Source organism: Scatophagus argus, chromosome 5 (genome assembly GCF_020382885.2).
Source record: "Scatophagus argus isolate fScaArg1 chromosome 5, fScaArg1.pri, whole genome shotgun sequence".
Classification (NCBI taxonomy): domain Eukaryota; kingdom Metazoa; phylum Chordata; class Actinopteri; family Scatophagidae; genus Scatophagus; species Scatophagus argus.
Window position 1 is genome coordinate 25,749,724 of NC_058497.1, and position 26,423 is coordinate 25,776,146.

The 26,423-nt window shown below is 46.5% G+C and overlaps 4 protein-coding genes, 1 long non-coding RNA gene and 2 other non-coding genes across 14 annotated transcripts; 4 read left to right on the top strand and 3 right to left on the bottom strand.

Annotated features, from left to right (window-relative positions):
- Positions 1 to 105: 105 nt before the first annotated feature.
- Positions 106 to 8,895, top strand: abcf3 (ATP-binding cassette, sub-family F (GCN20), member 3). Its single transcript, XM_046388160.1, has 21 exons — positions 106 to 257; positions 1,729 to 1,876; positions 2,079 to 2,155; positions 2,296 to 2,351; positions 2,603 to 2,700; positions 2,853 to 2,975; positions 3,051 to 3,317; positions 3,416 to 3,496; positions 4,102 to 4,161; positions 4,384 to 4,440; positions 4,605 to 4,627; positions 5,016 to 5,071; positions 5,173 to 5,373; positions 5,553 to 5,629; positions 6,466 to 6,510; positions 7,150 to 7,282; positions 7,479 to 7,567; positions 7,723 to 7,814; positions 7,952 to 8,084; positions 8,164 to 8,251; positions 8,334 to 8,895. The coding sequence occupies exons 1-21, from the start codon at positions 185 to 187 to the stop codon at positions 8,490 to 8,492; spliced, it is 2,136 nt and encodes a 711-aa protein (XP_046244116.1). The 5' UTR covers positions 106 to 184; the 3' UTR covers positions 8,493 to 8,895.
- A 403-nt stretch (positions 8,896 to 9,298) lies between these two features.
- LOC124058716 lies at positions 9,299 to 13,824 on the bottom strand. Of its 5 annotated transcripts, none has more exons than XM_046388232.1 (5): positions 13,666 to 13,824; positions 11,201 to 11,758; positions 10,474 to 10,550; positions 10,125 to 10,376; positions 9,299 to 9,928 (listed from the first exon to the last, which is right to left on the bottom strand). In XM_046388232.1, the coding sequence occupies exons 2-5, from the start codon at positions 11,751 to 11,753 to the stop codon at positions 9,671 to 9,673; spliced, it is 1,140 nt and encodes a 379-aa protein (XP_046244188.1). In that variant the 5' UTR covers positions 11,754 to 11,758; positions 13,666 to 13,824; the 3' UTR covers positions 9,299 to 9,670. The 5 variants fall into 5 exon arrangements, with proteins under 5 accessions (XP_046244188.1, XP_046244186.1, XP_046244185.1 ...); XM_046388230.1 differs by having other exon boundaries at positions 11,201 to 11,761; XM_046388229.1 differs by lacking the exon at positions 13,666 to 13,824 and adding an exon at positions 12,041 to 12,543.
- Positions 13,100 to 15,479, top strand: LOC124058774 (dual specificity protein phosphatase 14). 2 transcript variants are annotated; one of them, XM_046388315.1, is made up of 3 exons: positions 13,100 to 13,153; positions 14,366 to 14,682; positions 14,771 to 15,479. In XM_046388315.1, exons 2-3 carry the CDS (start codon positions 14,372 to 14,374, stop codon positions 14,991 to 14,993), a joined length of 534 nt encoding a protein of 177 aa, XP_046244271.1. In that variant the 5' UTR covers positions 13,100 to 13,153; positions 14,366 to 14,371; the 3' UTR covers positions 14,994 to 15,479. The 2 variants fall into 2 exon arrangements, with proteins under 2 accessions (XP_046244271.1, XP_046244270.1); XM_046388314.1 differs by having other exon boundaries at positions 13,152 to 13,472.
- Positions 13,958 to 14,040, top strand: trnal-cag. Its single transcript has one exon. It is a non-coding gene; the product is annotated as a tRNA-Leu (tRNA).
- Positions 15,480 to 16,460: 981 nt separating the features above from the next.
- Positions 16,461 to 18,250, bottom strand: polr2d (RNA polymerase II subunit D). The gene is made up of 4 exons (XM_046388319.1): positions 17,943 to 18,250; positions 17,383 to 17,563; positions 17,178 to 17,273; positions 16,461 to 16,817 (listed from the first exon to the last, which is right to left on the bottom strand). Exons 1-4 carry the CDS (start codon positions 18,019 to 18,021, stop codon positions 16,739 to 16,741), a joined length of 435 nt encoding a protein of 144 aa, XP_046244275.1. The 5' UTR covers positions 18,022 to 18,250; the 3' UTR covers positions 16,461 to 16,738.
- Positions 18,251 to 20,716: 2,466 nt separating this feature from the next.
- trnag-ucc lies at positions 20,717 to 20,788 on the bottom strand. Its single transcript has one exon. It is a non-coding gene; the product is annotated as a tRNA-Gly (tRNA).
- A 191-nt stretch (positions 20,789 to 20,979) lies between these two features.
- Positions 20,980 to 25,417, top strand: LOC124058789. 3 transcript variants are annotated; one of them, XR_006843300.1, is made up of 5 exons: positions 20,986 to 21,240; positions 22,909 to 23,081; positions 23,566 to 23,734; positions 24,212 to 24,297; positions 24,536 to 25,417. It is a non-coding gene; the product is annotated as an uncharacterized LOC124058789 (long non-coding RNA). The 3 variants fall into 3 exon arrangements; XR_006843299.1 differs by having other exon boundaries at positions 20,989 to 21,240; positions 24,235 to 24,297; XR_006843298.1 differs by having other exon boundaries at positions 20,980 to 21,240; positions 23,566 to 24,297.
- Positions 25,418 to 26,423: the final 1,006 nt, after the last annotated feature.

Consider the following 26,423-nt stretch of genomic DNA (forward strand, 5'->3'; position numbering starts at 1 on the left):
ATGAAAAGGACACGTGGTAATCTGATGAGAGACAGCATATAGAAAACAACCGTTGTTATTTCCTATCGACTCATTTGTAGGCTTTTATAGTTTGACGTCATCACAAAACGTCATCTCCCAGAATCCACGGCGCTGTCGCATATCGACGCATGCGTGTCGCAGCAAGAGTCCAGGGCCGGGTATCATGGCGACGTACGTGGACATTCTGAAGAACGAGTTTCCTGAGATCGACTCGGAGGTGTTCCACTACATTACAGGTGAGAGGCCGGGGACGGAGTCGCTGTGTAGCGGACCTGCGGAGTGGTCCAGCCCGGTCTTTAACCGGCCTGTTAGCCGGGGAGCCGCTGCTCTTAGCCGCAGAGCTAATGAGCTAACCGGGCTGACTGTGTTCGGAGGAGGGACACCGGTTAGCACGGCATGGCTCGCTGACGTTAGATTAGCTGGACCTAAAACATGAATAGTTTGCGGATCAGCGTCCGGTTTGACTGGGCCAAACCCTGAACGCCGACTCGCAGGAGCCTTTGCGGTGCCCTGGGGGAGTATTACAAGAGTACAAGTGGCTGTAGTTCTGGTGAGATTACTGGGGAAAGTACACAGGAAGAACTACTGAGAAGACCGTTGGAGTTCAGAACAGAGGAGGGGGAAATATTCCGCCATTACTTGTCAACAGTAAAGTTGTTAGATAAATGAAACAATGATAAAGTTCAGACTGTGAAGAGGGACCCATCGGGTTCACATGAGTCAGCACCACAGATGGACCACCAGCTGGACAAAGTGGACAGCTGCCCCTAAGACTACGTGCTTCAGTAGATGTCAGTTTGGTTTTGTGACTCAGATCAGTTTGTTCCATGAAAGTGTGAACAAAACAAATCACATGGAACCTGAACTTTTCAGTGCTCATTTGGGCCACTTTCACGCGTGCTCCTAAGATGTCTTGTCACAGATCACTTCTCGTTCGCCAGCTGTGGTGGACGTGTGGAGGACGTATGGAGGACCGACTGGCTGGCAGGTGGTGTCAGCTCAACAGGTTCATGTGAAGGTGCTCCACTCAAAACTCTGTTTGGCCTCGTTGCCCTCAGCCTGCCGAGCTGACAGGCTGTCGCCACCCTGCCGTCATCACAGCAAACACTTCATGACACGAGCGCCTGCTTCTCGACTTCAGCAGCTGCTGCTCAGGTGTGACGCTGATTGTGACCCGTCAAGGCGAGACAGTCCGACTCGGGTCACTTTGAACAGCCTTGTGCTTGTAGTCGAAGTGTCGCCAAATCACGCAGCTGAATGAGAAAGTGAGAGTCGTGTCCAAATGTCAGCTTCAGGAACAACTAGAAGAGCTGATTGGTGTGTCAGATTCCCGAAGTTTGTCCTGCTGGAGACGAGTCTGACTTTATCTGCTCTTTGTCCTGTGGGCTAATAATCTACAACACTGAAAATAATACTGATAACACAGTAAAACGTACAATATTTCCTTCAGTACTGTAGTGGAGTAGAAAAAGTGAAGTAACAGAAAGTAAAATAAAATGTTTGAGCGAAGTATTGTTTGAGTGAAATTACGGCAGACTGAAACGGAGCAGGATGTGATCGGTGCACGCTTGGATCCTGGTTCGGCTTTATGTCCAGTGTTTGGTGTTCACACTGAACACTGAAACCTGTTTTTGAACAGGATCCCAGCACCTGGCAGCTGCTGTTGGCGCGTGTGGCCGAGCCTCAGCGTGTGTGTTTGTGTTTCAGGTGTGTTGGACAGCGGCGGAGCAGACTTTGAGGATGGAGAGGAGGTTTACGACGCCATCGGAGGAGTCCTGCAGGAAGTGTCTGCTGACAGTAAAAACGAGGACGACATCAGAGACATCTGCCTCCAGATGTTCGACACTCTGAAATTGTAAGCCGGAGCTCGAGTCGAGTCGAGTCGAGTCGAGTCGAGTCGAGAGCTTTAGGAGACAGAAGAACACGAGTTTATGATTCATAAATAACAACAGAGCCTCATGGCGACCAGTGTTCACAGAGGGAAGACTTTAGGGTTTTTCTCGGGGACGTGGCGAGCCACTGGGTCGGGACTAACGTGTTGTGTGTGTTTTAAACAGGAACAGCCATCACGGCTCTCAGAGGCAGGTGCTGCTGGACGCCCCAGTGCAGCTCTCTCAGATCTCTGCAGACACGGGTAACAAACGCATCACATCTCAGCGATAAAACGTCGCCTCTTAACGGCCTTCATGTGTTCTAACCTTCACTGACGTTTGATAAGACGTTTACAGAAGAAATAAGGTCACATTTTACCCAGCGTGTCTCCTCTTTCTTCAGTCAGCGCAGCTAAAGATGTTCAGGGTATTTGGATGATGAAACGTCCTCAGAACACGGTGAGTGAAGACACGAGCCGAGTCGCCTTTTCCACTGGTTCCACTGTTGTGAATCTGATGAGCACCGGATGTTTTTATTCTCTTTTGTATCTTAATTTCACCAAATATTTACCAATCGACAACGAGCTCAGACAGTAAAACAGTCGGGTTTGCTACTGCGACTTTCAGAAAGGATTGTTTTTTAAAGTCTCTGACTGTTGGATTTGAACATGTGACATTAAACGCATCACTTCCTGTCTGCGTCTCTACAGACGGTGGACGCTAAGAAACTGGAGAAGGCTGAAGCAAAGCTGAAAGCCAAACATGAGCGCAGGAATGAGAAGGACTCTCAGAAGGCCTCCAGTCCGCTGTCAGTACACACCTGCCCTCACCTGTCCTCAGCACTCACCTTGCCTCACATGCCCTCACCTGCCCTCAGCTGCCCTCACCTGTCCTCAACCCTCATCTTCCTTCACCTGTCCTCACCTTCCCTCACCTGTCCTCCTCTTTTGTCTCTCACAGAGTCCTGGAGGAGGCGTCGGCCAGTCAGGCCAGCAGTAAGAAGGACAATCGAGCCGACCAATCAGGGAAGAACCGCAGCTACGACATCCGCATTGAGAACTTTGACGTCTCGTTTGGAGAAAGGTGAGCCGAGGGAGGAGACAGAAATAAAGAGACAAACTGAATATGTCTGAGGTTGTGATGGACGTGTCTCTCCAGGTGTTTGCTGCAGGGGGCGGAGCTTTCTCTGGCATTTGGCCGGCGGTACGGTCTGATTGGCCGGAACGGTTTGGGCAAGACGACGCTGTTGAAGATGCTGGCCAGTCGTAACCTCCGCGTCCCGGCTCACATCTCCATCCTCCACGTGGAGCAGGAAGTGGCCGGAGACGAGACGATGGCGCTGCAGAGCGTCCTGGAGAGCGACACCCTGAGAGAGCAGCTGCTGGGCGAGGAGAAGAGGCTCAACGCTCGCATCGCCAACGGAACGTAAGACGCCGACGTACAGTCGTGACTGAAAAGAGGACACGCACGCAGAGGCGGGAACTAAAAGCTCCAACCGTCTCTTTGTCTGTTTTTTGTCTCAGTGCTGACGGGACGGAGAGCACACGGCTGTCAGAGATCTACGGCAAGCTGGAGGAGATCGAGGCCGACAAAGCGCCTGCCCGGTAACCGTGGCAACCGCACAGTCTAACAGACCTACAACCCTACAGCAGCAAAAACTACACCCACACTACAGCTTCACTGCAGTGAAGACACAAATCATAACAACATGACAGTAAAAAAACAAGATTTACAGAGAACACAATAAACACATTAAACGGTACACACACGTTCACATCACAGACACACAATTGTGATCAGCACCCACAAAGTGACAGCCTGCGTGTGTGACGTCCGGCTGGCACGACGCCATCGTTTAAGCAGCAGTCTGATGCCGTTGTCACAGGTCTATAGGTGTATAAGTCTATAGGAAGCAGGCAGTGTGTTACAGAGCACAAAACTTCTTCAGCTGAAAAAAGTCAAAACAGTAAAAAAAAGTAAAACAGTAAAAGTGCTGAGAGGTGATTTAGAAGAAGGCAGTGAAATCGAAATTCCTAAGGTAAGATATTCCTGCAGTTTAGAGTCCAAACCGCAGTTAATACGTGGAGTTAATTACCTCTAAGCACTTGTGGCTACCAGCAGGGGGCAGCAGCATCACACCCAAGACGTTTACACTGCAATCACTGCACTGCTGATGTGTTTCTGATTGACATCTGTCTCATCCAATCAGAGCATCCGTCATCCTGGCTGGTCTCGGATTCTCTCCCAAAATGCAACAGCAGGCCACCAAGTGAGTCTCTAACACACACACACACACACACACACACACATTTTGATAACGAAAACACTTGACTTAGGAGAGCTCTGCATTGACTTCCATTCATGACCTGGAGGTTTATACCAAACCTGACTGCAGCAGGGACTCTCCGGCTACCTGAGGAGGACGCACCTGTACACTGTTTTACTGTATGCTGGTTTAGAATAACGTGTGTGTGTGTGTGTGTGTGTACAGGGAGTTTTCAGGAGGATGGAGGATGAGGTTGGCGTTGGCCAGAGCTCTGTTTGCTCGGTGAGTTTCAGCTTTCTGATTCTTTACATGTCAGCAGTTTGTCCTCTCAGTCAGTCGGTCTGTGCACAAGTACAAGCATGTGTGTGTCCACATGCTGCTGACAGACAGGAAGTCCTCATGATGGACTGCTGTCTAACAGTGCCCTTATTTTGTGTTGTCACCAGGCCGGACCTGCTGCTGCTGGACGGTGAGTCGGATCCTCCTCTGGACTCGAGTCCAGTCCACAACAGGACGAGGAGGAGGAGCATCAGAGCCACTTGTAGTAACAGGAGTACCAGTAGTTTAGTATTGTAGTCAAGGAGGAGCAGAAATACGAGAAGGAGAGCGTGTCAGAGAGGTAGTAGCAGTTCAGGAGTACTATTTGTAGGAGGACTTATGGTAGCATAAGAAGTCCAGTGAGTGGGGGTTGGTGAAGTAGGAATCGAGTTGTAGAATTAGGAGGAGGAGTACTGTTGTCTGTGGCAGTAGTAGTAGTAGTTTTGTAACTTAATGAGAGGAGTACAGATGCAGTAGTAGTTGTATTAGCAGTAGTACTGTGGCAGTATTCTGATGTATTCTTCCTCTGTGTGTTTCAGAGCCGACCAACATGCTGGACGTCCGAGCCATCCTGTGGCTGGAGAACTACCTACAGGTCTGAACTGGGTCTCTCTTTAATGTTAGCATTTCCCATTGAAAACAATGAGAACAGTTAGCCAAGAGCTAACAAGTCATAAACAATACCTCCTCCCACAGACGTGGCAGTCCACCATCTTGGTCGTCTCCCACGACAGAAACTTCCTCAACGCCGTCGTAACAGACATCATCCACCTGCACTCCCAGAGGCTGGACAGTTACCGTGGCGACTATGAAAACTTTATTAAAACCAAAGAAGACAGACTGAAGAACCAACACCGAGAGTACGAGGCCCAGCTGCAGTACAGACAGCATATACAGGTACTACTACTGCAGTACTGACAACATGTATAGGTACTACTGCAGTACCACCGTGTGGTACTTTGCACTATGCTTTAGGAAAAAAAAAAAAAGAAAACAGTGATAGTTTTTGTTGGATGGTCACATGATGTGGCTGTTTTCCCAGAATGCATTGTGTCATTGACGTGCTTGTGTTTCAGGTGTTTATTGACAGGTTTCGTTACAACGCTAACAGAGCAGCTCAGGTCCAGAGCAAACTCAAACTGCTGGAGAAGCTGTGAGTGTTCATACACCTGACACACCTCTCATACCTCCTCACATACCTCAGACGCACCTCACGTACCTCAGACACACGTCACGTACCTCAGATATACCTCTCATACCTCCTCACATACCTCAGACGCACCTCACGTACCTCAGACACACGTCACATACCTCAGACACACGTCACATACCTCAGACACACGTCACATACCTCAGACACACCTCTCATATCTCAGACACACGTCACATACCTCAGACACACGTCACATACCTCAGACACACCTCTCATACCTCAGACACACGTCACATACCTCAGACACACGTCACATACCTCAGACACACCTCTCATATCTCAGACACACGTCACATACCTCAGACACACGTCACATACCTCAGACACACCTCTCATATCTCAGACACACGTCACGTACCTCAGACACACCTCTCATACCTCAGACACACGTCACGTAACTCAGACACACCTCTCATATCTCAGACACACGTCACGTACCTCAGACACACGTCACGTACCTCCTCTCATACCTCAGACGCACCTCACGTACCTCAGACACACGTCACATACCTCAGACACACGTCACATACCTCAGACACACGTCACATACCTCAGACACACGTCACATACCTCAGACACACCTCTCATACCTCAGGCACACCTCACATACCTCTGATGCACGTCACATACCTCAGACGCACCTCACAGACCTGGACTGGGAAACACTTGTGTTTTGCTGACCTACCTGAGCAGACAGACGCTGCTCCCAGGTGTCCCAGGTGTGTATCTGATGTCCCCCCTCGCTCTCTTCTGAACGTGTTGCTTTTCTCCTGCAGACCTGAACTGAAGCCCATTGAGAAAGAAACCGAGGTCACTTTAAGGTGAGCAGGTGAACCTCAGCAGCCGCTGGGTGTGTTCTGCTTCAGACTCACATTTATCATAATCTAAACTTTACCCGTACATCTGTGTTATTCACATAATCTCCTCCATATCCCAGTATTGCAGTATTACTGTGTATTGTGTGTAGTAATTTTTAAGGTGATTTCATGTTGAACTGAAATAACAGGATTAAAAGGTTGTGTGCTGGCTGTAGTTCAGTCTGAGCACTGGGAGTTTCTGTTGGACGTGTCCGTGTTCAGTGTCGGACTGATGTGGTTCTGACAGTCCTGTCTGTTCAGGTTTTACAGTTTGCTTTATATTTTCACGTTTCTTGTCGTCTCAATTAAAGATGTTAATTTTTAATTGTAGTTGACCACCAGAACACACTTTAGATGCATCAGGGAACAGTCAAACTGCTGCCAACATGATCCCAACATGAGCTTCCCTCTGGCGCCACCTTCAGGACAAACTGAAACCTTTTGTCCTGTTTGACTCAACACTGAGGAGAAACCTGACATTAAAAACCTGCTGTTGCTGCTTCTGGAGCAGCTGTTTCATTCTGTTGTCCATTCATGTCCATGTTGCCTCGTCGACTCATTGATTGATTGATTGACGGACATGTTATGTTTCTCTTCTCGCAGATTCCCAGATAACTTTGAGAAGTTGTCTCCTCCCATCCTGCAGTTAGATGAAGTGGAGTTTTATTACTCTCCGGACCAGCGGCTCTTCTCTGGACTCAACCTGTCAGCCGACCTCGAGTCTCGCATCTGCATCGTAAGTGTCATCAGTAAAATCAGCAGGTTCAAGTGTTTAAGAAGTCGATCCTTCAGTACGAGTCACATGTCGAGGAGCTCATGAGAAACGCTTGATTTAACAAAAACATCAGTGTGAAAAGCCACAGCTAATCATGCTGATCAATAACGCAGAATCAGGTCTGTGCTGGAGCTCACGTGTCGATGTTTGCTGTCAGGTGGGTGAAAACGGTGCCGGTAAATCGACCATCCTCAAACTGCTGATGGGCGAGTTGACGCCAGTCAACGGAGTCAGACAAGCTCACAGGTAAGAAGACCAATGGACCAATCGGAGCAGAGCTTTTACCCGACTCCGTTTACCTGAACGATTGCTGTTCGTACAGAACTGTTTGAACGTAATACTGCTGATATACTGCAGATAGCAAACTGAACTGATTGCTGGTGGTTTTAATTTCTCATCAGGAACTTGAAGATCGGTTACTTCAGTCAGCATCACGTGGACCAGCTGGACCTGAACGTCTGCTCTGTGGAGCTGCTGCTCAACAGGTTCCCCGGTAACCACAGGAACAACAGCAACAACAACAGTCGCATCATACTGAGGCGGAGTTCTGGGAACAAGTAACCACAAACTCCCGAGTGCTCCGTCCTGTAACTTAATCTGAATTCTGATTGGCTGGTGTTTGTGCCCCAGGTCGGACGGAGGAGGAGTACCGCCACCAGCTGGGAGGCTACGGTATCACTGGAGAGCTGGCCACGAGGCCGGTGGCTAGTCTGTCAGGAGGACAGAAGAGCCGGGTGGCCTTCGCACAGATGACCATGCCATGGTAATCAAATGTTCAGGGTCCAGTTGCTGTTGACGTTGTTGACATTGATGATGATGATGTGTGTCCCTCCGTCCTTCAGTCCAAACTTCTACATCCTGGACGAGCCGACCAACCACCTGGACATGGAGACCATCGAGGCTCTGGCTAAAGCCCTCAACAAGTTCAAAGTGAGTGTGCGTGTTTGTGGTGCGTCAGGGCACAGGTGGATCTCAGGTGTGTTTTCTTACTGTGTGATGTCATGTGTTTCAGGGCGGGGTCATCCTGGTGTCACATGACGAGCGTCTGATCCGGTTGGTGTGTAAGGAGCTGTGGGTGTGTGAAGGAGGAAAAGTTAGACGCATCGACGGCGGCTTCGACGAGTACCGAGACATCCTGCACGAGCAGTTTAAGAAGGAGGGTTACCTGTGAGGCCCCGCCCCCTGCTGACAGACCCACCCACCACTAACATAAGCCCCGCCCCTCCTCAAAATCATAGCAGCCAATCGGCTGTCAGAGCAGACTTGAGGACGCTTTCTTCTCTGAACTGTCTCACCTCCTGCTTCAGGTGATGATCTGCTTCAAGCTGATTGGTCATTTCTGTTCACCTGGTGAGGTCACAGTGAACTCTGGGCGAGGAGGAATCATGAAAGATTTGGAGTTTATTTAAAAGTCAGACAGCCGTCGGTCGTCAGTTTATCGTCACTTTAAACCTGATTTTGTTTTGTATCATCGACTCGCGGAGGTTTGAGCTTTTAGCAGTTTTAAAGGACTGAACAATGAGACAAACCTTATATTTACATTCAGACCCAAAATAAAAACCATTATATCATGAGTTCAGTTTCTCTGTCCAGCTGGTTTTACTGGTAATAAACGTCATCCATCGCAGTCTTATTCATACTTTGTTATTTCCACAAAGGTCAGGCCCACAACATAACTTGAACATCTCGAAAATGTTTCCAGCAGGTGAACAAAACTCTGATTCTTTATCTCAGGTGGCACCTTTGGGACAGGTGTCAGGTGTGTTTCAGTGTTCAATGCCCTCGAACTGCCTGATCAGTTCACAAAAAGGTGGTGAAAATGTGTAAAAAGATGAATTTCACACCGAGGAGTTTTTGGTAAAATAATTTCTGCACAAGGAGCTCAGATAACTGAGACAAATGAAAGTGAAAGAATGAAAGACAAATGAAAGGAGCGAGCGGATGTTGTTCAAATCAAAGAAAACGCAAACACAGGACTCAAAGTCAACTCGCAAGTTTAATTCATCCGTCTGCAAACGGAGCCACAGCATGTGATGATTTAGATCGATGGATAGATAGATAGATGGATAGATAGATAGATGGATAGATGGATAGATATACTTGATTGATCCCAGGCTGGGAAGACGTCGTCATGCCCGTGTGGAGCAGGACAAGGCTTAGCGGCTGTCGATGGAGATAAAGCAGGAATTAGTCAGCGTGAATTCAGGTGATTTAAAAGAAAAAAGGTCTTTCTAAAGCAAAATGGTCCATGGAGAACGTGAGTGGAGGTCATGTGACGTCAGATAGGACGGTTTGATGTCACAGTTCGTCCTGCAGCTCCACAGAAGTCGCCACAGAGCTGCTGGGGCTCTATGGCTCTGGAGTCCCGGCTGCTTTTGCATCCTGCTGTCTCCTCTCTCTAATGTAAGGCAGGACGGCGTCCTTGTAAAACTTCTCCAGTTTGGATGCCGTTTTTTCCCAAAAGTCAGGGTCAAAGGTCACCGGGACGATGGCCGTCTCCTTCAGGGTGAAGACGACGAGGTCGGCCTGCTGTAGGCCCGTCACTGCCAGCTGACACTGGATCTGTGTGAAGTAACTGTGAGTCCTCTTCAGACTGTAGACCGGGGACTGGGACAGAAAGACGGGAAGGACATGTTAAAGACAAGAAGAGGACTACTAGGACAGGACTGGACACTGGAGACAAGAAAGAAGTAGGTGGGATGTTACCAGCAGGGGGAGGACAGGAAAGAAAAGACTGGACAATGAGACGCTGACAGCAAGGAGAGGACAGACGTGCCTGGACAGAGATTTTTTTTTTTTTCACCTCTCCGGGCTGCGATCCGTCACGATCCTGTATTTCCAGACAGAAGGCGCGGTCGTTCCTGCAGGCGTCCTCCACCCAACTGTTTCTGTGCTTGTAGGGACACTTCACTTCCAGGCAGAGCAGCCATTGGCCGGTCTGCCTGTCCGTCACGATGCCGTCAGGACTTGCAGCCAACCAGGGTCGCTGATCATCAATGAACAGACCACATTCTCGAACCAAGACCGGCCGACCCAAGGCAGTGGTCTTCATTTCCTGCAGGAGGACATCATCGTCATCGTCATCATCAAGTCGGTAAAAAAATTGATATGATTTCGTGTTTCCCTCAGTTGATATCACACATCTTTAATACCTGATATTTGCGGACCACCTCTGCCTCCATGTGGATCCCCCAGTTCATGGCTCTGGTATGGATGCTCCGTCTCTGACCTGTGCAGTCAGAACCAGTTTCATCAATACAGAACCAGTCTGTCATCTTTTCCTAATTCTCCAACCAGTAACAACCCACAATTTGACTTGTCAACTAATAGATGGATTGTGCTGAAATGTGGTTCAGACATTCGTGATCGTCTGATTTTTCAATCAAATATCTTATTTTTGCTTTACTTTATGACCAAATACCTGCCAAACTGATGACTTTCCCATCGCACTCAGTTGTAATTTGTGCTTACTGCTAATTAGCTAAAGATAGCATGCTAACAAGCTAGTTGTTTCTGTGGTTGCAGTCAACTCTGGGTTGGACCAGCCAACCCCCCTCACTCATTGGAAGCCAAGACTCCCCTGAACTTTCCTAATATTCACATAAATTTTAGCCATTTTTAAATAAAAAGTTCAAAACATTATTGTCCCAAACTTTAAAGTCAGTTTTCTTGAATCTGCTCTGAGTGTCTTGTTTAACCCACTGATTGTACATCTGGTCGCCCCCTGGTGGCTGGCTGCAGTACTCCTCCCCCTCCATGTTAGCTGATGGGACATGAGCCAAACTAAAACCTCATGGTACACGTCAAATACACTGCAAAACCCAAAGATACCATCTCAGAGCAGGAGTAAAGGTCAGCTGATTTGGGGATATGACCTACCTGTCACAGCCGCCACATAGGAAATGGGCGGGGTTTTACTCTTGCCGTTAACAAAGCGGCAGTTAGCGATGTAGTGAGCCACAGAGGCTGTGATCCGGTTCTTCCTCCAGTCAAACCAGTTCTGATTGGTTCTTTGTCCACGGGTCTGAACCTCCACTTCTTTGACAACAGACCTGTCCAGTGGAACTTCCAAATCTAGAGAGACCTGCTCTGGTCTGGGAGTGGCTGTGTCAGAGAGCTCATCTGGTTTTTGTTTTGGATCTGGATCTGTAGCAGCTCTCTGTTTTTGTTTTTGTCCTCCATTAGGACGTCGTCTCACAGCAGGAACTGGATTAACCTGAGCCTTATTATCAGTACCATTGTGAACGTGGTGTACAGGAGGTCTAGTCTTCTGGTTTTGACTAGTTCTGGTTTTGGCTCGTGCTCCGTCTCCACGTGTTGGAGTCTGGATGGTCGGGTGATAGCGGACCTTCGGGATGACATTTTTCTGGGCCTGATCAGGGGCAGCTGCGGTGGAGGTCAACCTTTTTGTGTTCTGATTCTGCATTTTCATGTCATCTACTTCAAAACCAAAAACAGAACAGAAACTGGTTTGTGGATCAGGGTTTCAGCAGGACTCACAAAGTTACATTTGAAGACTTTAAAGAACTCACATATAAAAATATGTAATTGAAATTCTCATCAGTACCATCGTTGCACTGTGTGCTATGAATCACCACAACTCATCGTATTTGGAACCACAGGTCAAGCACTCATGTAATCTTTTTCCATATGCCAGCAAACGGGTGGATGGTGGGGACTCCACCTTGTGAGCAAACAAGCGCATTGAGGGGGTCTTACTCTGTCTCTTTGTTTTCGGGACAGCCTCAGGCCCAACGTCCGGTCTTTCCGCACTTGAAGCAGACATCAGATCTTCTATCTCTTGTCCCTCTGCGCCCTCGGCCCCTTCCTCTTCCCCTGGCCCTCCATTTTCAAACGCCGTCAGCCGTGCGCTCATTCTCTCGTCTCCACCCTCTTTGACGGGAGGCTGAGTCCTCTAGCTGTGCGCAGGTTTCACTTTCAGCACCGAGTCAGCTCTGTATTTCTGCAAGTTTAATCACACGTTTGCAAACGGGCCCACAGCTCTCACAAGGAAGAGACGAGGAAATGAGCAATGGCCAAAGGCGTGTGGGTTTATGTCGCTTTTTCGCTTTATCTCAGTTACGCAGTGTATCGGGGGGGGGTTTGGCCTCCTTATCTGTCCTGTCCGTGGCGAGTTGACCCCCTACGACCTCGCCGTCAAAACATGATGACGTGTGGTGTTTACAAAGATGCTGCTTCTGAGAATTTCCATTACACATTTACATAGTCAAAAAACAAACAAACAAAACAGAACAACAACAACGAACATTCAGGATAATAAAGTCAGGACGTATGTCACAAGTGCCTGATCTCAGGTTTAAACCTGGATCAGAAGCAGCAGATGGATGGATAGTGTAGACTGACCAACTGAAAAGAACCTGAAGGTTTGAGCTGTGGAATGATTGTGTCAACACTGTCAGTCAATACAAAAACGTCAAGTCAGTGCTTTCTAAAACAGGATTGATTTCAGTTTTTAAGCCTGTGGTCACAGCTTCATAGCGTCTACTTGTGCAGTAAAATGCAAATGCCTAAAATATAAATGTACATGTATGCGGTACTACAGATAAATAACGTGAAACTGAAATTTGAGTTGTATTAACACCCTCGCTTGGTGAGCCCAGATAACAAAATCAGTAGTTATTAAAAAACAAACAAAGTATGCGTACAGTAATCAAATTTATTCCAAAAATTCCAAAATTAATTTTAGGAATATCTAACATAGACTGGACACACACCACAATGTGTTTGTTTGGGCTTTTATTGCGAAAATGAGGACCGGAAGTCTACCGACTTTAGGTTATTTAAACCTCATTCTAAATCAGGACTAAACAGGTGAGAGTGCTGCCTGTTCCCCCCACTTACAGTTGGTTAATACTTTGACATATCTTTTTAACATATCGGCAAAACAGACGCATCACACAGGCTGCCGGTCGTTAGGATCCTCTCTTGTTTTCCGTGTCGTTAACATGAAAGCACAGACGCTTATTCAAATGAAATTCTCTGTGTGTGTAGCTGAGCCCTGTTTTCCTGTCTGGAGCCGTGACACACCCGAAAGCTTTAATAATGTTACCTGATGGCCGAACACTTCGGAATATACGCACCTCAGAAGAAATATGTTAAATATTATAATACAACCAAGAGGTGCGCGCAGGTAAGGAAGGAAACCTGAAAGCGTGACATTTCTGAATTAAGTTTGGCGTCAACCTCTTAGGGCAGCTCAACTCCGGAATAAATCGCGAGAGCAGCCTGTGTTTCGGTTTTTATCTGTATTCATGACTGTAATGAGACACTTACTGTCCTGCTGCAATAAACTAGTGTGTTTGGGTAATAGAAACAGATCTTACCTGTGCATGTCAGTCTGTCGGAGTGAAGAGAAAACTGAAACGACGCGTTTAAAACTATGACTCATCATCCCATGACACACGCGGAAGGCCCGTGTGTGTGTCCCGACACGTCCTGAACATGTTCGAGTTGCACTTTACACTGAAATCATTCATATTCTGTCAAAATTAGTCGATTGATCCCAGTTGACAGGGTTTGCAGTTTTAACGTTGTACTTGCAATTAAAAACAAGGTAAAGGGAACATGAATTGTAGTCTTATTCATATACAAGTCGGGATGTTAACTGATCTCAGTGTCAGGATGGCCGAGCGGTCTAAGGCGCTGCGTTCAGGTCGCAGTCTCCCCTGGAGGCGTGGGTTCGAATCCCACTTCTGACAAATACATTTTTCGCCACCGAAATCTTAGGAGAGATGCGAGTAGTGGTGGCATAATTCTGATCTAGTTGTACTTTGAGTATTTTCCTACAGTTTAATGAAGAGCTATTAGTTCTCCATATTTATTTGAAAACGTTTCAGATTATCAACACGAAATATAATCAAAAAGTAATTCATCATAGGTTAAGATAAAAGAGTGTTGATCCCCATAATGAAAGTCACACACCACCCAGCAGCAGACACTACAACATCAGTAATTATGATCCAGGAATACCTGTTGTTCTGACATCAGTGTGGTCCTACAGGTAAATGTGCTCTTTTCCTGCAGCTGGTGATGTCGGTCTCTCAGGTGTGTCCTGGTCTGTTCCTCAGCGGACTGGACTCGGCGCTGAAGTTCAGCATCCTCTCCAGCAGAAACATCACGCTCATCATTAATGCCAGCGGACTGCAGGATGTGTCTTACCCTCAGCTGGATGGCCTTCAGGTCTTCCACGTCCCCATTCAGGATCAACCTCATGCCCCCCTGAGGAACTACTTTGACCCAGTCGCTGAACGGATCAACGGGAACCAAACAGGGCGGACTCTCGTCCACTGCACTGCCGGCAGGAGCCGATCCCCTGCTCTGATCATGGCCTACCTGATGAGGTAAACTGCTGGCCTCGCTGTGAGACTCTGTTTGCTCTCCTGATCACTTCTTCCACCGCTGGCCGACTGCTGTCCTCCATGTTTGCAGGTTTGAAGGTCTCAGCCTCCGCCGGGCTCATGAAGTCGTTCTGGAGCAGCGGCCGTTCATTCGACCCAACGCTGGCTTCTGGAGGCAGCTGATGGACTACGAGAGGACTCTGTTTGGCAGGAACACAGTGAGGATGGTGAGGACAGCCGGCGGAGTCCTGCCTGAAGCTCTGGAGGACTCCGACGACACAAACTCCACTGCAGCCTACTGTGTCAACGTCTGACAACATACCAACACTGAGGCTTGTGGAGGCGGGAAGGGGAGGAGGTCGCTCCTCTTATGTGATCCTACCCACTGGCCCGATGTGGACGTCGCAGCTGAGAGTGAGAGCTCCCAAAGACGTCCCCCCTTGGTGATCGCTCTGTTCGCCTGTTATGGACCCCCACCGGTGGAAGAGGGCTCCTGTGATCCCTCAGCACCGGCCCTGGTCACTCAAGAACTCTATTGGGACTTACACCCCTAACCAACAGGCAGTTCTGAGGCCTCACCGGACGCGAACACCTGGTCAGTCCTGGGAGGGGTCCCCATACAGGCTCTGAACCCTACAGAATGTGGAGTTTGACGCGTCTCTGTAGGTTTTGTAATGTCTCTCTCAGAATGAACCATCACACGAGGGCTCGTAATGTTTTGTGGGGGTTTATTCACTCGGTGATACAGAGTCATAAAGACAAGATCAAAGAGAATTAGTAATAAAAGTTTTAAAAAGACATTGAACTGGTCTGGCTGTTTTACGTGCCTTTAAATTATTGGTACAAATGGACTTCAGGTTTCATATGTGACCTTATAAAGTTTAGTCATTCAGATTTGATCCAACTTAAATTTGATAAGCGGGACAAAGCAGCCCCAGCAGCAGGTGTTCTGTCCAGGTGCAGCAGTCAGTGTCAGTGAAGGGGAACTTATGCAGCTGTGATTACCTTTGTCTTCGATGTCGGAGTGTCTGCAGCTGCTGTGGTGGCGCTAAGAGCTGCACATGCACAGCTTGAACAGGACAAAACCGGTTGCTAACCACAAACACTCAGCTCAGCAGAAACTCCCTGACTTTCCAACTCACAGACACGTCAAGCCTCACAAGTACGTAAAACCGAATCCTTTAAACATCAGCACAGCTCACATCGGATGGAGGCCTCGTTTGTCATCGTAACATCAAAAGAACTTCAGAGAGGCAGAAATACGAGGATAAACGAGAAACAAAACGGGTCAAAGGATCGATGTGAAAGTCAATGATTATATGTGTTTACTACCAGTGAAAGACAACAAAGAATACGCAAAGGAAGAAATAACAGTTAAATGAAACATGATTAAATGTAGGTTGATTACATGATGACAAATGATTAAATGATCAGTCGAATAATAAATGGTAAAATGGTTAAACTATAAGTGATAAAGTAATAAATGATAACTGAAGGAGTCAGCACAGCACATACGTGTGGAAGACTCCTCCTCCTCCTCAACTTCCTGTCCACTGCAGCTCAGGGAAGCAGCAACGGCGTCCCTGCCAGCTGACATTCACACACAAATGAACTAAGAAAATCAGCAAACAAATACAACAACAGCTGCACATATTTTCATCCTGTCAACAGAGCGCACAACGTTCACGGGCGAGCTGAACGACAGGATACGGTGAGAGCGGGAGGAGAAACGACGGCCGCACGCCGAAATGTTTGGACAGAATCACAACAGGAAGCAGTCGTGTAAAAAAACACAAATCAAAGTTTATTGTGACAGCAGAAGGAAACGTTCAGCTGGACAGACTGACTCTGTTTAGTTTGGTCCTGAATGATGGAACACCTGTGTGAGGACGCGTTCAGAGAACACCTGGAGGACTGGGATGTCGTCAGATCACATGATCAGTTCAGTTGGGTTCGGTTGTCCTGGACATAAAAAAAATCAAACACTGTAGAATGGGACAGGGACAGGGACCGATGTCTGGGTGGGAGACCCGGGACAGCCCAGACTGGAGTCCTGGTCTCAGTACTGGAAGCTTCTCTTGGTCTGGATGTCGTCCAGGATCTGCTGCAGCTCCTCGTCTTCAAACCGACCCTCCAAACTGAAAGCACACACATTCAATCAGCAGGAGTCCATCTGTCATGTCTGAGATGATCCAAGAACAGAATTTAAAAGAAACAAAACAAAAAGTTTCCTTCAGGAATCACATCTAAAGCTGCACTAAGTGCAGGTTTAAGGAGGATAAACAGTCAGAAATCCAACATAATATTCATGATTATGTTTTCATTTGTGTATAATCACCTGAAACTGCTTCAGTGAGCTTAACATGAACCTTTTCTATCCTGAGTCCACCATGTTGCACACAGACAAAACACAGACACACAGACAGACACGATCACTTCACTGAGTTCACGTGTCTGGTCTCTGGTTCGGGTCTGGCTGTGAGGTGGGTCACACTGACCTGGGGATCAGGGCTTTGGCCTCCTCGGCAGCTTCAGGGCACAGATTCGCTAAACTGGCCAACTCGAATTTGTGGAGCTTCTTCTGCAGGAGGAGACTGAAGACACACGAGACAGAAGGTGGGGGTGCGTGAGGTCCACATCAGACCACAGACACTGAAACAAAGGACCGGATCATGTACAGACTGGTAAGAGCGGATCCCTGACCTGCGGACAGCAGTGATGGTTTCTCGGTTCTTGAAGCGGCTGAATCGAGCCGTGTAGTTCAGGGTCTTCATGAAGACTTCAGACAGTTCCTGTTCGTCCTCGGCGCTCTCGTTCTGCTGCTTCCTGTGTTCCAGCAGCATGTGGACCTCCGAGTTCAGCAGAGTCTCCGCGTTCTCAAACTCTGGGACAACGACAACAACACACACACAAGCAGTTTCAGATTAGACAACGGAGAAGAGAATAGCGGCGGCCATGTTTGTAGTTCTGTCACTGAACACCCGGACAAACTCTGTGAAAACACAAATATCGAAAGACATCGCCAAGGAGATGATTTAATGTATGATTTAATGTAAGATTTGACCCATTTTCACTTATTTTCGTTCAGTAAGTTTCACGACACAAAGCTAAAGTCCCACATTCGGCTAAGCGGATAATGCTGTTACACCGGCTAACCAATTAAGACGTAACGTTAGTGTGTTCGCAGTGAGATCTGAAGTCTGAGTGACTATAACGTAATAAACGTGCGCACAAGTGGAAGGAGTCTGACTTGAGTTACAAACCTTTAGGAAACAGCAGCTGCGAAGCGTCTTCCTCCACATCGCCGACGTGCGCAGGAGCCGCGCCGCCTCCAGCCGCCATGACGGACAACAGCAGCGGCTAACAGCTAACAGCTAGCGGGCATCGGAGGGGAGCCAAAGTAGGCGAGAACAACAACAGCAACCGGTCCGGAGGTGAAACACGGACTCGTGGGGATGAACTCGATGCTCCTGCAGTCTAAATGACGGACACAGACTGGCGTTGGGCGCCTTACAATCGCACAAAAAACAAAAAGAATCACTTCCGTGTCCGAATAGAATCACTTCCGGTTTGCATTTGTTTTCCTTCAAAATGAAAGCAGGCACAAACGTCACAGCACAGCTGGAGAGTCAGTCGTGTTCTTCAGTATTTTAACCATTTTGATGGAGTCTTTTGCATTTGATGCTTTCAGTGCATTTTGCTGATAAAATGTGTGAAGTTTTTGGATGCAATACTTTTACTTGTGATAAGTAAAAACTTCTGTCAGACTGTATAATTCTATGGTCTAGTCCTCTTGTCCTCCCTCATGAGGACTTGTGTATAGCTGTGTATTGTACTGTGTTTACTGTACTTTGTAAATTGTTAATTTATTTTACCTCTATATTTTTTGTGACTGTTTTTGCACACTTTTTGCTTTTTGCACTCTTCTTCTGTTCTTGTGAGCTGCCACGACAAGTGAATTTCCCCACTGCGGGATCAATAAAGTTCATCTTATCTTATCTTATCTTAAAACTTCTTAATACCACTTGACCAAATATTCGTCTTAGATTTATATGCTGTCACTTAATTTTCATATTATCATCATTTTGTTTTCCATTTTATGAACAGAACATTAAAACACACAATAAGTTAAATATCCTTGATAACAGTAACAGAGCAGGTCATGCGGGGCAGAGCAGAAATTCATACATAATGAGCATCCATAATTTCATTTTCCTCCTTTACATATTAATTTACTCTTTTAAGTTATTTTCCCTCAACTTCCTTTTTTTTTTACCGATTTTTAATACATATGTGATTGTTGGAGCCTGTGGTGGATTTCTGCAGGTGTGGACACTCAACCCCAGCATCGGCAAACATTCAGGGAATGGACACTGAGATAGTGGACTCTCATACCAAACTGTACCTGGGTGTTCGCCTCAGCAATAAACTGGACTGGATAGACAACTCCACTGCACTGTACAGGAAGGGACAGAGCAGACTGTACCTGCTGAGGAGACCGAGGCCCTTTGGAGTGCAGGGGGTCCTCCTCGGGACCTTTTCCAGTGGCACTGGCTCTATTCTATGGAGTGGTCAGCTGGGGCAGCAGCATCTCCACTGCAGACAGGAAGAGACTGGATAAAATCCTAAAGAGAACCCCCTTGACCCAGTGTATCTGATCAGAATCAGAATACCTTTATTTATCCCTGAGGGGAAATTCTTTATATGGATGATAACCCAGCTGTCCTCTCTGATGGAGAAGGACCCCCCCCCCACCCCCTGCATGAGACCCTGACAGAACTGGGCAGCTCCTTCAGTGGCAGGCTGCTTCACCTCAAGTGTGTGAAGGAGGGTCACCACAGGCCACTGTGCTGTGCCCTTTATGTTCCAGGAACAACCTCATCCTGAACATCAGCAAAACCAAGGAGGTCATAGTGGACTACAGGAGGTCCAGGAAGACCGATCACGCTCCGGTCTGTATACTTGGGGAGGCGGTTGAGCGGGTGGACAGCATCAAGTTCCTGGGCATCCACATCTCCTCTGACCTCTCCTGGTCAGTGAACACCTCACACCTGATGAAAAAGGCCCAACAACGGCTCTTCTTTCTCAGGAAGTTGAAACGGACTGGACTGTCTACTCAGCTGCTCATGAACTTTTACAGAGCCACAATCGAAAGCATCCTGTGTCTCAGTGTGACTGTGTGGTATGGCAGCTGCACAGCACAGGACAGGAAGGACTTAGTCCGGGTAGTGAGGACAGCACAGGGGATTGTGGGCTGCAGTCTACCAGATCTGGACTCAGTTTACACTGCCCGAGTCCAGAAGAAGGCAAGACGCATTGCCACAGACCCCACCCACTCGGGCACCGAACTGTTTGTACCGCTTCCATCAGCAAAGCGGTACAGGAACATTAAAACCAGCACCAACAGACTCAGGGACAGCTTCTTCCCCAGAGCTGTTAAAGCAATAACCCCCCTACAGTGAAACACTCACGTCCCACCCCCATACAGGACCTCACACACACACCCCCCCCGTCTGTCTGCATACACACACACAGCATACACATAGTCTGGCACTAAGTGCACTTTGTTTTTATCTACCTCATTTTGTATTTTGTATTTTGTATTTTATATTTTTTCTTAAGTGTGCAATTTCAATTTTCTCCTATTTATAAGTGTGTTTTTAATAAAATAAAAGTGTGTTTTTACAATAAAGACTCTTGAATCTTGAGTATATATATACATATTATTTTTGCCAATCAAGTAAGAGGTAAAATGTACAGAAAGTATATTGTGGGGTTTTAAGTAATTACGTAGTCTATAATTATGTCTCCAGAAACATTAAAAACTCTTACTGTTCGGGGTTTTTGCTTATCCAGTTTTTGCCTTATTTACTCACTGTAACTAATCCCATTGTTATTTTTTGTAATGGCAACAAAAGATACAGTATGCAGTAATTAATTAATGTTTAATGAATAAGTTTACTGTTTTCAGTAAAAGCGAAGACAAAAACGGCTCATAAACAGGAACAACGTGTCATACGTTGAAAAAACGAGAGGCTGCGTTGGCCGGGAATCGAACCCGGGTCAACTGCTTGGAAGGCAGCTATGCTAACCACTATACCACCAACGCCTGGAAGCAAAACGGTTCATACATCAGACAAACGCAAGAAAACCTGGAAAAACCGAGAAACTTGAAACATACCAGCTTTAATCTACGCTTAACCGCCAGCACCGGGTACCTGGAGGCAGCTACGACCGATCTGCTGCTGTTTGTGGAGTAATGGGAAACACTTAAAACTTAAAACTTTTACTTTTTCTCGAAGAAAATCTCCCAGTAGGCACACGCACACAGACACAGATAGAACTGTAGCCATTCAACTGGTCCACATAAACTAAAGAAGATATTGTAGAGATCATAGTAATCATGAAGTTATATAATAATTTAATAACAAAAATTTGGTATAAAACTTACGTTTATTTTCATTTCTGTTTCATTCCCCGTTTTGTAATAAAAATTATCCGAGCGTCTCTGAACGTATCTTGATCAACTTTAAACTGCGCAACGTTTTTTAATCGCAGCAGGTAATTTTGGTCTCTGTTTGTCCCAACTCTTTAAATATAAAACACACATCTTAAGTGGTTTACACCGAATTTGATAACTGAAAAAAAGTTTATAGGAAATACCTTTGTGTGGCTTGTCGGTATCATTGTTAATGTGTGAGCTAACTAACGACTGTATATTCGCTAATGCTAATTTAGCTACGTTAGCTGACATAGCTAAAAGAGTTAAAGCCTGTGAATATCCTCATTCATCCAGGTCATGGTTATCTCAAGGAAATTCAATCGAAAGCAACTGGACTTAGATATTTGTCTTTGAAAAAGATATTTGTCTTTGAAAAAGACAAATATCCATCCATCCATCTTCTTCCGCTTTATCCGGGACCGGGTCGCGGGGGCAGCAGCTTGAGCAGGGATACCCAGACTTCCCTCTCCCCAGACACTTCCTCCAGCTCTTCCGGGTGGACCCCAAGGCGTTCCCAGGCCAGCTGAGTGACATAGTCCCTCCAGCGTGTCCTGGGTCTTCCTCGGGGCCTCCTCCCGGTGGGGCATGCCCGGAACACCTCCCCGGGAAGGCGTCCAGGGGGCATTCGGAACAAATGCCCGAGCCACCTCAACTGGCTCCTTTCGATGTGGAGGAGCAGCGGCTCTACTCCGAGCTCCTCCCGGGTGACAGAGCTCCTCACCCTATCTCTAAGGGAGCGCCCCGCCACCCTGCGGAGAAAGCTCATTTCAGCCGCTTGTATCCGAGATCTCGTTCTTTCGGTCATGACCCAAAGTTCATGACCATAGGTGAGGGTAGGAACGTAGATTGACTGGTAAATTGAGAGCTTCACCTTGCGGCTCAGCTCTCTCTTCACCACGACGGGCCGGTACAACGACCCCATTACTGCTGTCGCTGCACCAATCCGCCTGTCAATCTCACGCTAAACCGCCACCTTAACGTGGTGGAGGGGTTTGAGTACCTGAGTGATCCTAGGGGCTATGTTGTCGGGGGCTTAAGCCCCTGGTAGGGTCTCCCAAGGCAAACAGGTTCTAGGTGACAGGTCAGACAAAGAGCGGTTCAGAAGCCCCAGATGAAAGAAAAAACAGCAAGGACGTGTACGTCGCCCGGATTGGCGTTACCGGGGCCTCACCCTGGAGCCAGGCCTGGGGTTGGGGCTCGCAGGCGAGCGTCTGGTGGCCGGGTCTCCGCCCACGGGACCCGGTCGGGTACAGCCCGAAGAAGCGACGTGGGCCCGCTCTCTCGTAGGCCCACCACCCGCGAGAGGGTTCAGAAGGGGCCGGTGCAATGTGGTTTGGGCGGCAGCTGTGGACGGGGATCCCAGCGACCCAAACCCCGGACAAAAAGACAAATATCCTTGAGATAAAAGAGTTAAACTTTTTTTTCTCTAATAATTATTAAATGTAATCGCTTTCATTCTCTCACTCAGTTATGCCAACATGATTGGTAGGCTAAAAGTGTAAAAGCCAAACCTGCCAAATTGCTAACAGCAACTCGCTATTAACAGGGTCCCATTTTACCCTCGTGATAAGAACGTGTTTTAAAGGTTTTAATCCCAACACCATTGTCAAAAAACTGGGTCTGGCTTATGTTTCCACTGTGTTAGCAGTGTTGAGAAATGTTACACCAACCACACCAAGTATTTAACACAAGTGCCATTTGTTAGGTCATGGTTCTGTTCTGTTAAGGTTGTTGGTTGTAGGAGTCAGGCTGGAGTGTAACATCACCTTTGACACATCGCTGATACAACGTCGACCCTGGACCAGAGGCTCAATGCTGACCTGGAAGCAGACATCCAGTGCCTGAACCACCAAAACCACCAGGTAGCATTTAATCACACAGAGGCTCGAAGCATGAACAGGTAAGGCAGCACGAGGGAAGCGCTCTTGGTGGGATGCCAAGGGATATTTTAGTGTTAGTTTTATTGTTACTTCTGTGTTTATAGCGTTTGATAGGTTAGCCATTTTACACAGTTGCTAGGTTAACTGTGTGCGTTTTAGAATGTTTTTGTTGATTTAGCATCAGTCATCAGTTAGTTTTAGTTTCAGTATTTATTAGCTAGAGACCAGAATGAGTCCGTACTGTTGCTTTCTTGGCTGAAAAAGCACTACCGAACTGTGCCGGTAGTCTGGCAGGCCAAAACCAACACAGCTGCAGCTGCCAAACAGCTGCCAAAAGTTGCATTACTTCATCATTCGTTTATGAGTAGATCTGAATCTGTTCCTGTAGATTGATGTGTTGCTTAGACATAGTGTAATAGTGAGTTTGAAGTGTTTATTTTCTTAGCTGTAACCCCAGCAGTGTCAAACAGACTTCATAGCGCTTACAGTTTCTATCCGCGACAGCCCGTCCACCAACAGACTTTAACTGCTGTTGCTACTGAGATTGTGATGCACTAAAAAGGATAAAAATGACCGGATTGTCTCTGAGCTTCCCGTTCAAACTGTACCGCACTGCACTTCACACTCCCTTCAGATCGCAGCGTGGACTTTGTCTTTAATCGATCTTCATTTGGTAAGTACTTAATAATCTTTTGCTTATTCTATCCTGTGATTATTACGCGCTTGCTGACTTCTGTAGTTGTAATTGTGTGTCTTTAAAAAATCGTTTGCTTCTTTGTAAATTAAGTGAAGATACCAAGCATGATTGTAAAGTTAGGGCAGAACCTGACTGTTTGCTTATTTAACTTATTTGCTGTGCTGTTCTATTAATCATATTTCTTTGTTTTATTATTGCGTACTTAGAGAGAGAGAGAGAGAGAGAGAGGAATATAAATGTCAATGTAATGAAAGCTATGTGTTAAATTATGCATTGGCTCAGTCAGTTACTAGAGTAATCTTTGTTTTGGGACAATAAGAGGGGTCTGAGGAGGGGGGGGGCTTGCTTCAGTTTTAAGGTAGCCTTATTGTTGGCAAGTTTTTGGTAGTTTTTAATGTGAAGCTGGCGGCGCATTTGACTCAGCAGTCTGCTAACGTGTTGCTCTCGCTGTAGCAACATTAGCTTCTCTGTTTCAGCAATGTCAGGCTGGAAAAATGTGCAGGCTGTTCTGTTGGGAGATGCAGTGACTTAAACCAGTGGTGAGTCAGAAAAAGTGTAAATAATACATGTCATTTGTTAAGCTGTAAGCAGGCAAAAGTTCACTAGAATCAAAAGAGTTGCATTTTCTTATAATATTGTCTGCATTGATCACAGGCCTCTGAATTGAGTCAGGTCAAAATCGTGGCAGACTTGGTGATAAGGGGAAGAATCAGTGTAATATTATGTTGTGAACTTGTGTTGTATTTCTCTTGAAAAAGGTCATGTTTTCCTCTGCAGGTCACTTGGACTCTAAAGTGTGATTTCATCATGTTTACTGTGTCAGTTCTCAGTAATGAGCCCCAGCGGAGCTCCACCCTTTACCAGCTTCATCAGCAGCAGCTTTTTCCGTCTGTAACATGACACAGGAGGCTTCTGTCTGTGTGGACACTTGGACACTCGGGAGGCTCCAACCAGTTTCACTAACAGGCCAATTAGCACCCTCTGGATCACAAGGAATCATGGGAGGACACGCTTCTGTGTCCGTTGTTAATGAACAGAGCAGCTTCAGGCCTTTGTTTTGGTGTTTATGCTCCTGTGTAGTTTTGTTTCTCTTTTTTCTTGCATACTTTGTCCATCACATGTAAAGTCAGATTTGAATTTTAGCCCACTGACCTTGTTTCACCCACAGGAAGCTCAGCTCCCTTCAACAGTCTGGACCACTGATTCAGTGGAGGCACATGTTAGGAAATGATTAAAAATGTGTTACCTCTCAAATTCAAATTCTTGAATTGAAATGGTTATCTGCAATAATAAACTCCAAATCATTCATAGTTAAACTGGTCATTCAGTGTGTTAAATGAATGGGAAACAAATAACTCCACATATGTTCTAATATGAAATAATATCAATAAATTTGTAACTGTGGGGTTTGTTTAGAAGTTGGTTCAAGAAGGGACCTCATTACCTGCTGTGAAGTGTTAGGATTGGATACCTACTGTAACTCCTACTTCTAAGTGTACTGACTGAATTATGCTGCCTGTACTGAAAGGCCTGAAAGGACTTCTGAGTGAGGGAGTAATTAGAGAAAAGAGAGAAGAGAGCAGGACTACATGACCCCTGCTGATGTGGCTGTGTAATGAGGCTTTTCAAAACTCGCCTGAGTCAGCACTCACTGTCATATCAGTACTGCAGGTACAATGAAGTTCTGTGTGGCTTCCATACAAAATACAGATGCAGTTTTAACTGTACATGTGAAAAAATAAAAAGAGTATATAGAAAAACAGAATAAAATAAAAACAGAGTCAGTGTAGCAGCGAATTTATAACATTTACAGGTACAAGGTATAAATATAAGAATTCTTTTGGTGCAAAAGTACGACAGCGCGCGCTGATTGTAGTCACTTTGTGTACTTGTATAGCAGCTGAGATATTCCAGCATGTGCATGTGTGCAGCACAGGCTCAGGACAGGCAGGAGGGCTGTGATGGAGGCCACAGCTCTGGGGGTAAAGCTCCTTCACATTCTGTTGGTGTTGGCCCTCATTGTTCTGAGCCGTTTTACAGACGTCAGCGGTTCAGTGTGTTTCCCGGGTGTGTAATGTCCATGAATATACTCCTGGCTTTCTTTTTCAGTCTGTTGGTGTATGCGGAGTTGAGATTATGCAGACATCTCTGCAACTCACACCAAAGCTGTCTAGGTAGATAAATAGCACTACAGATCAGATGAGAAGTATGTATTTTATATTTTAGGCTGAACGATCCCTTTAACATGTGGTGTTGCGATGCTTTGTTGCTTTGGTTAGGATTAGGCAGAAAAAGCATTTGGTGAAGGTTAGGCAAAGGTCATAAAAGTCTGATTTTATGTGTGCGTGACAGCTTGTGGGTGCACAAACAAACTCCAGGCATTAATATCTTATGTAATATGAAAGAAGTACGGTGATGCAGTGGTTAGCACTGTTGCCTTACAGCAAGAGGTTCAGATCCAGGTTCAGATCCCGGTCTGGGTCCTTCTGTGCGGAGTTCGCATGTTCTCCCTTTATTTTACTTAAGCAAAAACTGCAGATTGTTTGGTTTTCTTGCCACTTTTTCTTTTCAGTTGTAGATTTAGTTTGTTTTGTATTCTGTTTTAAATTATGATCTTGTTTTCCTTCTTTCTTGGCTGTTTTGCTTTAATTCTTCTTTGCAACAA

What these genes read in the sequence shown, in the direction of transcription:
- polr2d (XM_046388319.1), bottom strand. Translation starts at nt 18,021, where the DNA reads ATGGCGGCTGGAGGCGGCGCGGCTCCTGCGCACGTCGGCGATGTGGAG. An exon ending in GCAGCTGCTGTTTCCTAAAG is followed by an intron (nt 17,564 to 17,942) that starts GTTTGTAACTCA and finishes TCGTTGTCCCAG; the next exon opens with AGTTTGAGAACGCGGAGACT. An exon ending in ACCATCACTGCTGTCCGCAG is followed by an intron (nt 17,274 to 17,382) that starts GTCAGGGATCCG and finishes GTGTGTCTTCAG; the next exon opens with TCTCCTCCTGCAGAAGAAGC.
- abcf3 (XM_046388160.1), top strand. Translation starts at nt 185, where the DNA reads ATGGCGACGTACGTGGACATTCTGAAGAACGAGTTTCCTGAGATCGAC. An exon ending in GGTGTTCCACTACATTACAG is followed by an intron (nt 258 to 1,728) that starts GTGAGAGGCCGG and finishes TTTGTGTTTCAG; the next exon opens with GTGTGTTGGACAGCGGCGGA. An exon ending in AAGCCCTCAACAAGTTCAAA is followed by an intron (nt 8,252 to 8,333) that starts GTGAGTGTGCGT and finishes CATGTGTTTCAG; the next exon opens with GGCGGGGTCATCCTGGTGTC.
- LOC124058716 (XM_046388227.1), bottom strand. Translation starts at nt 12,197, where the DNA reads ATGAGCGCACGGCTGACGGCGTTTGAAAATGGAGGGCCAGGGGAAGAG. An exon ending in CCCGAAAACAAAGAGACAGA is followed by an intron (nt 11,762 to 12,040) that starts GTAAGACCCCCT and finishes TTGGTTTTGAAG; the next exon opens with TAGATGACATGAAAATGCAG. An exon ending in AGGTGGTCCGCAAATATCAG is followed by an intron (nt 10,377 to 10,473) that starts GTATTAAAGATG and finishes GTCCTCCTGCAG; the next exon opens with GAAATGAAGACCACTGCCTT.
- LOC124058774 (XM_046388314.1), top strand. Translation starts at nt 13,395, where the DNA reads ATGGCCGAACACTTCGGAATATACGCACCTCAGAAGAAATATGTTAAA. An exon ending in CAACCAAGAGGTGCGCGCAG is followed by an intron (nt 13,473 to 14,365) that starts GTAAGGAAGGAA and finishes CTTTTCCTGCAG; the next exon opens with CTGGTGATGTCGGTCTCTCA. An exon ending in ATCATGGCCTACCTGATGAG is followed by an intron (nt 14,683 to 14,770) that starts GTAAACTGCTGG and finishes CCATGTTTGCAG; the next exon opens with GTTTGAAGGTCTCAGCCTCC.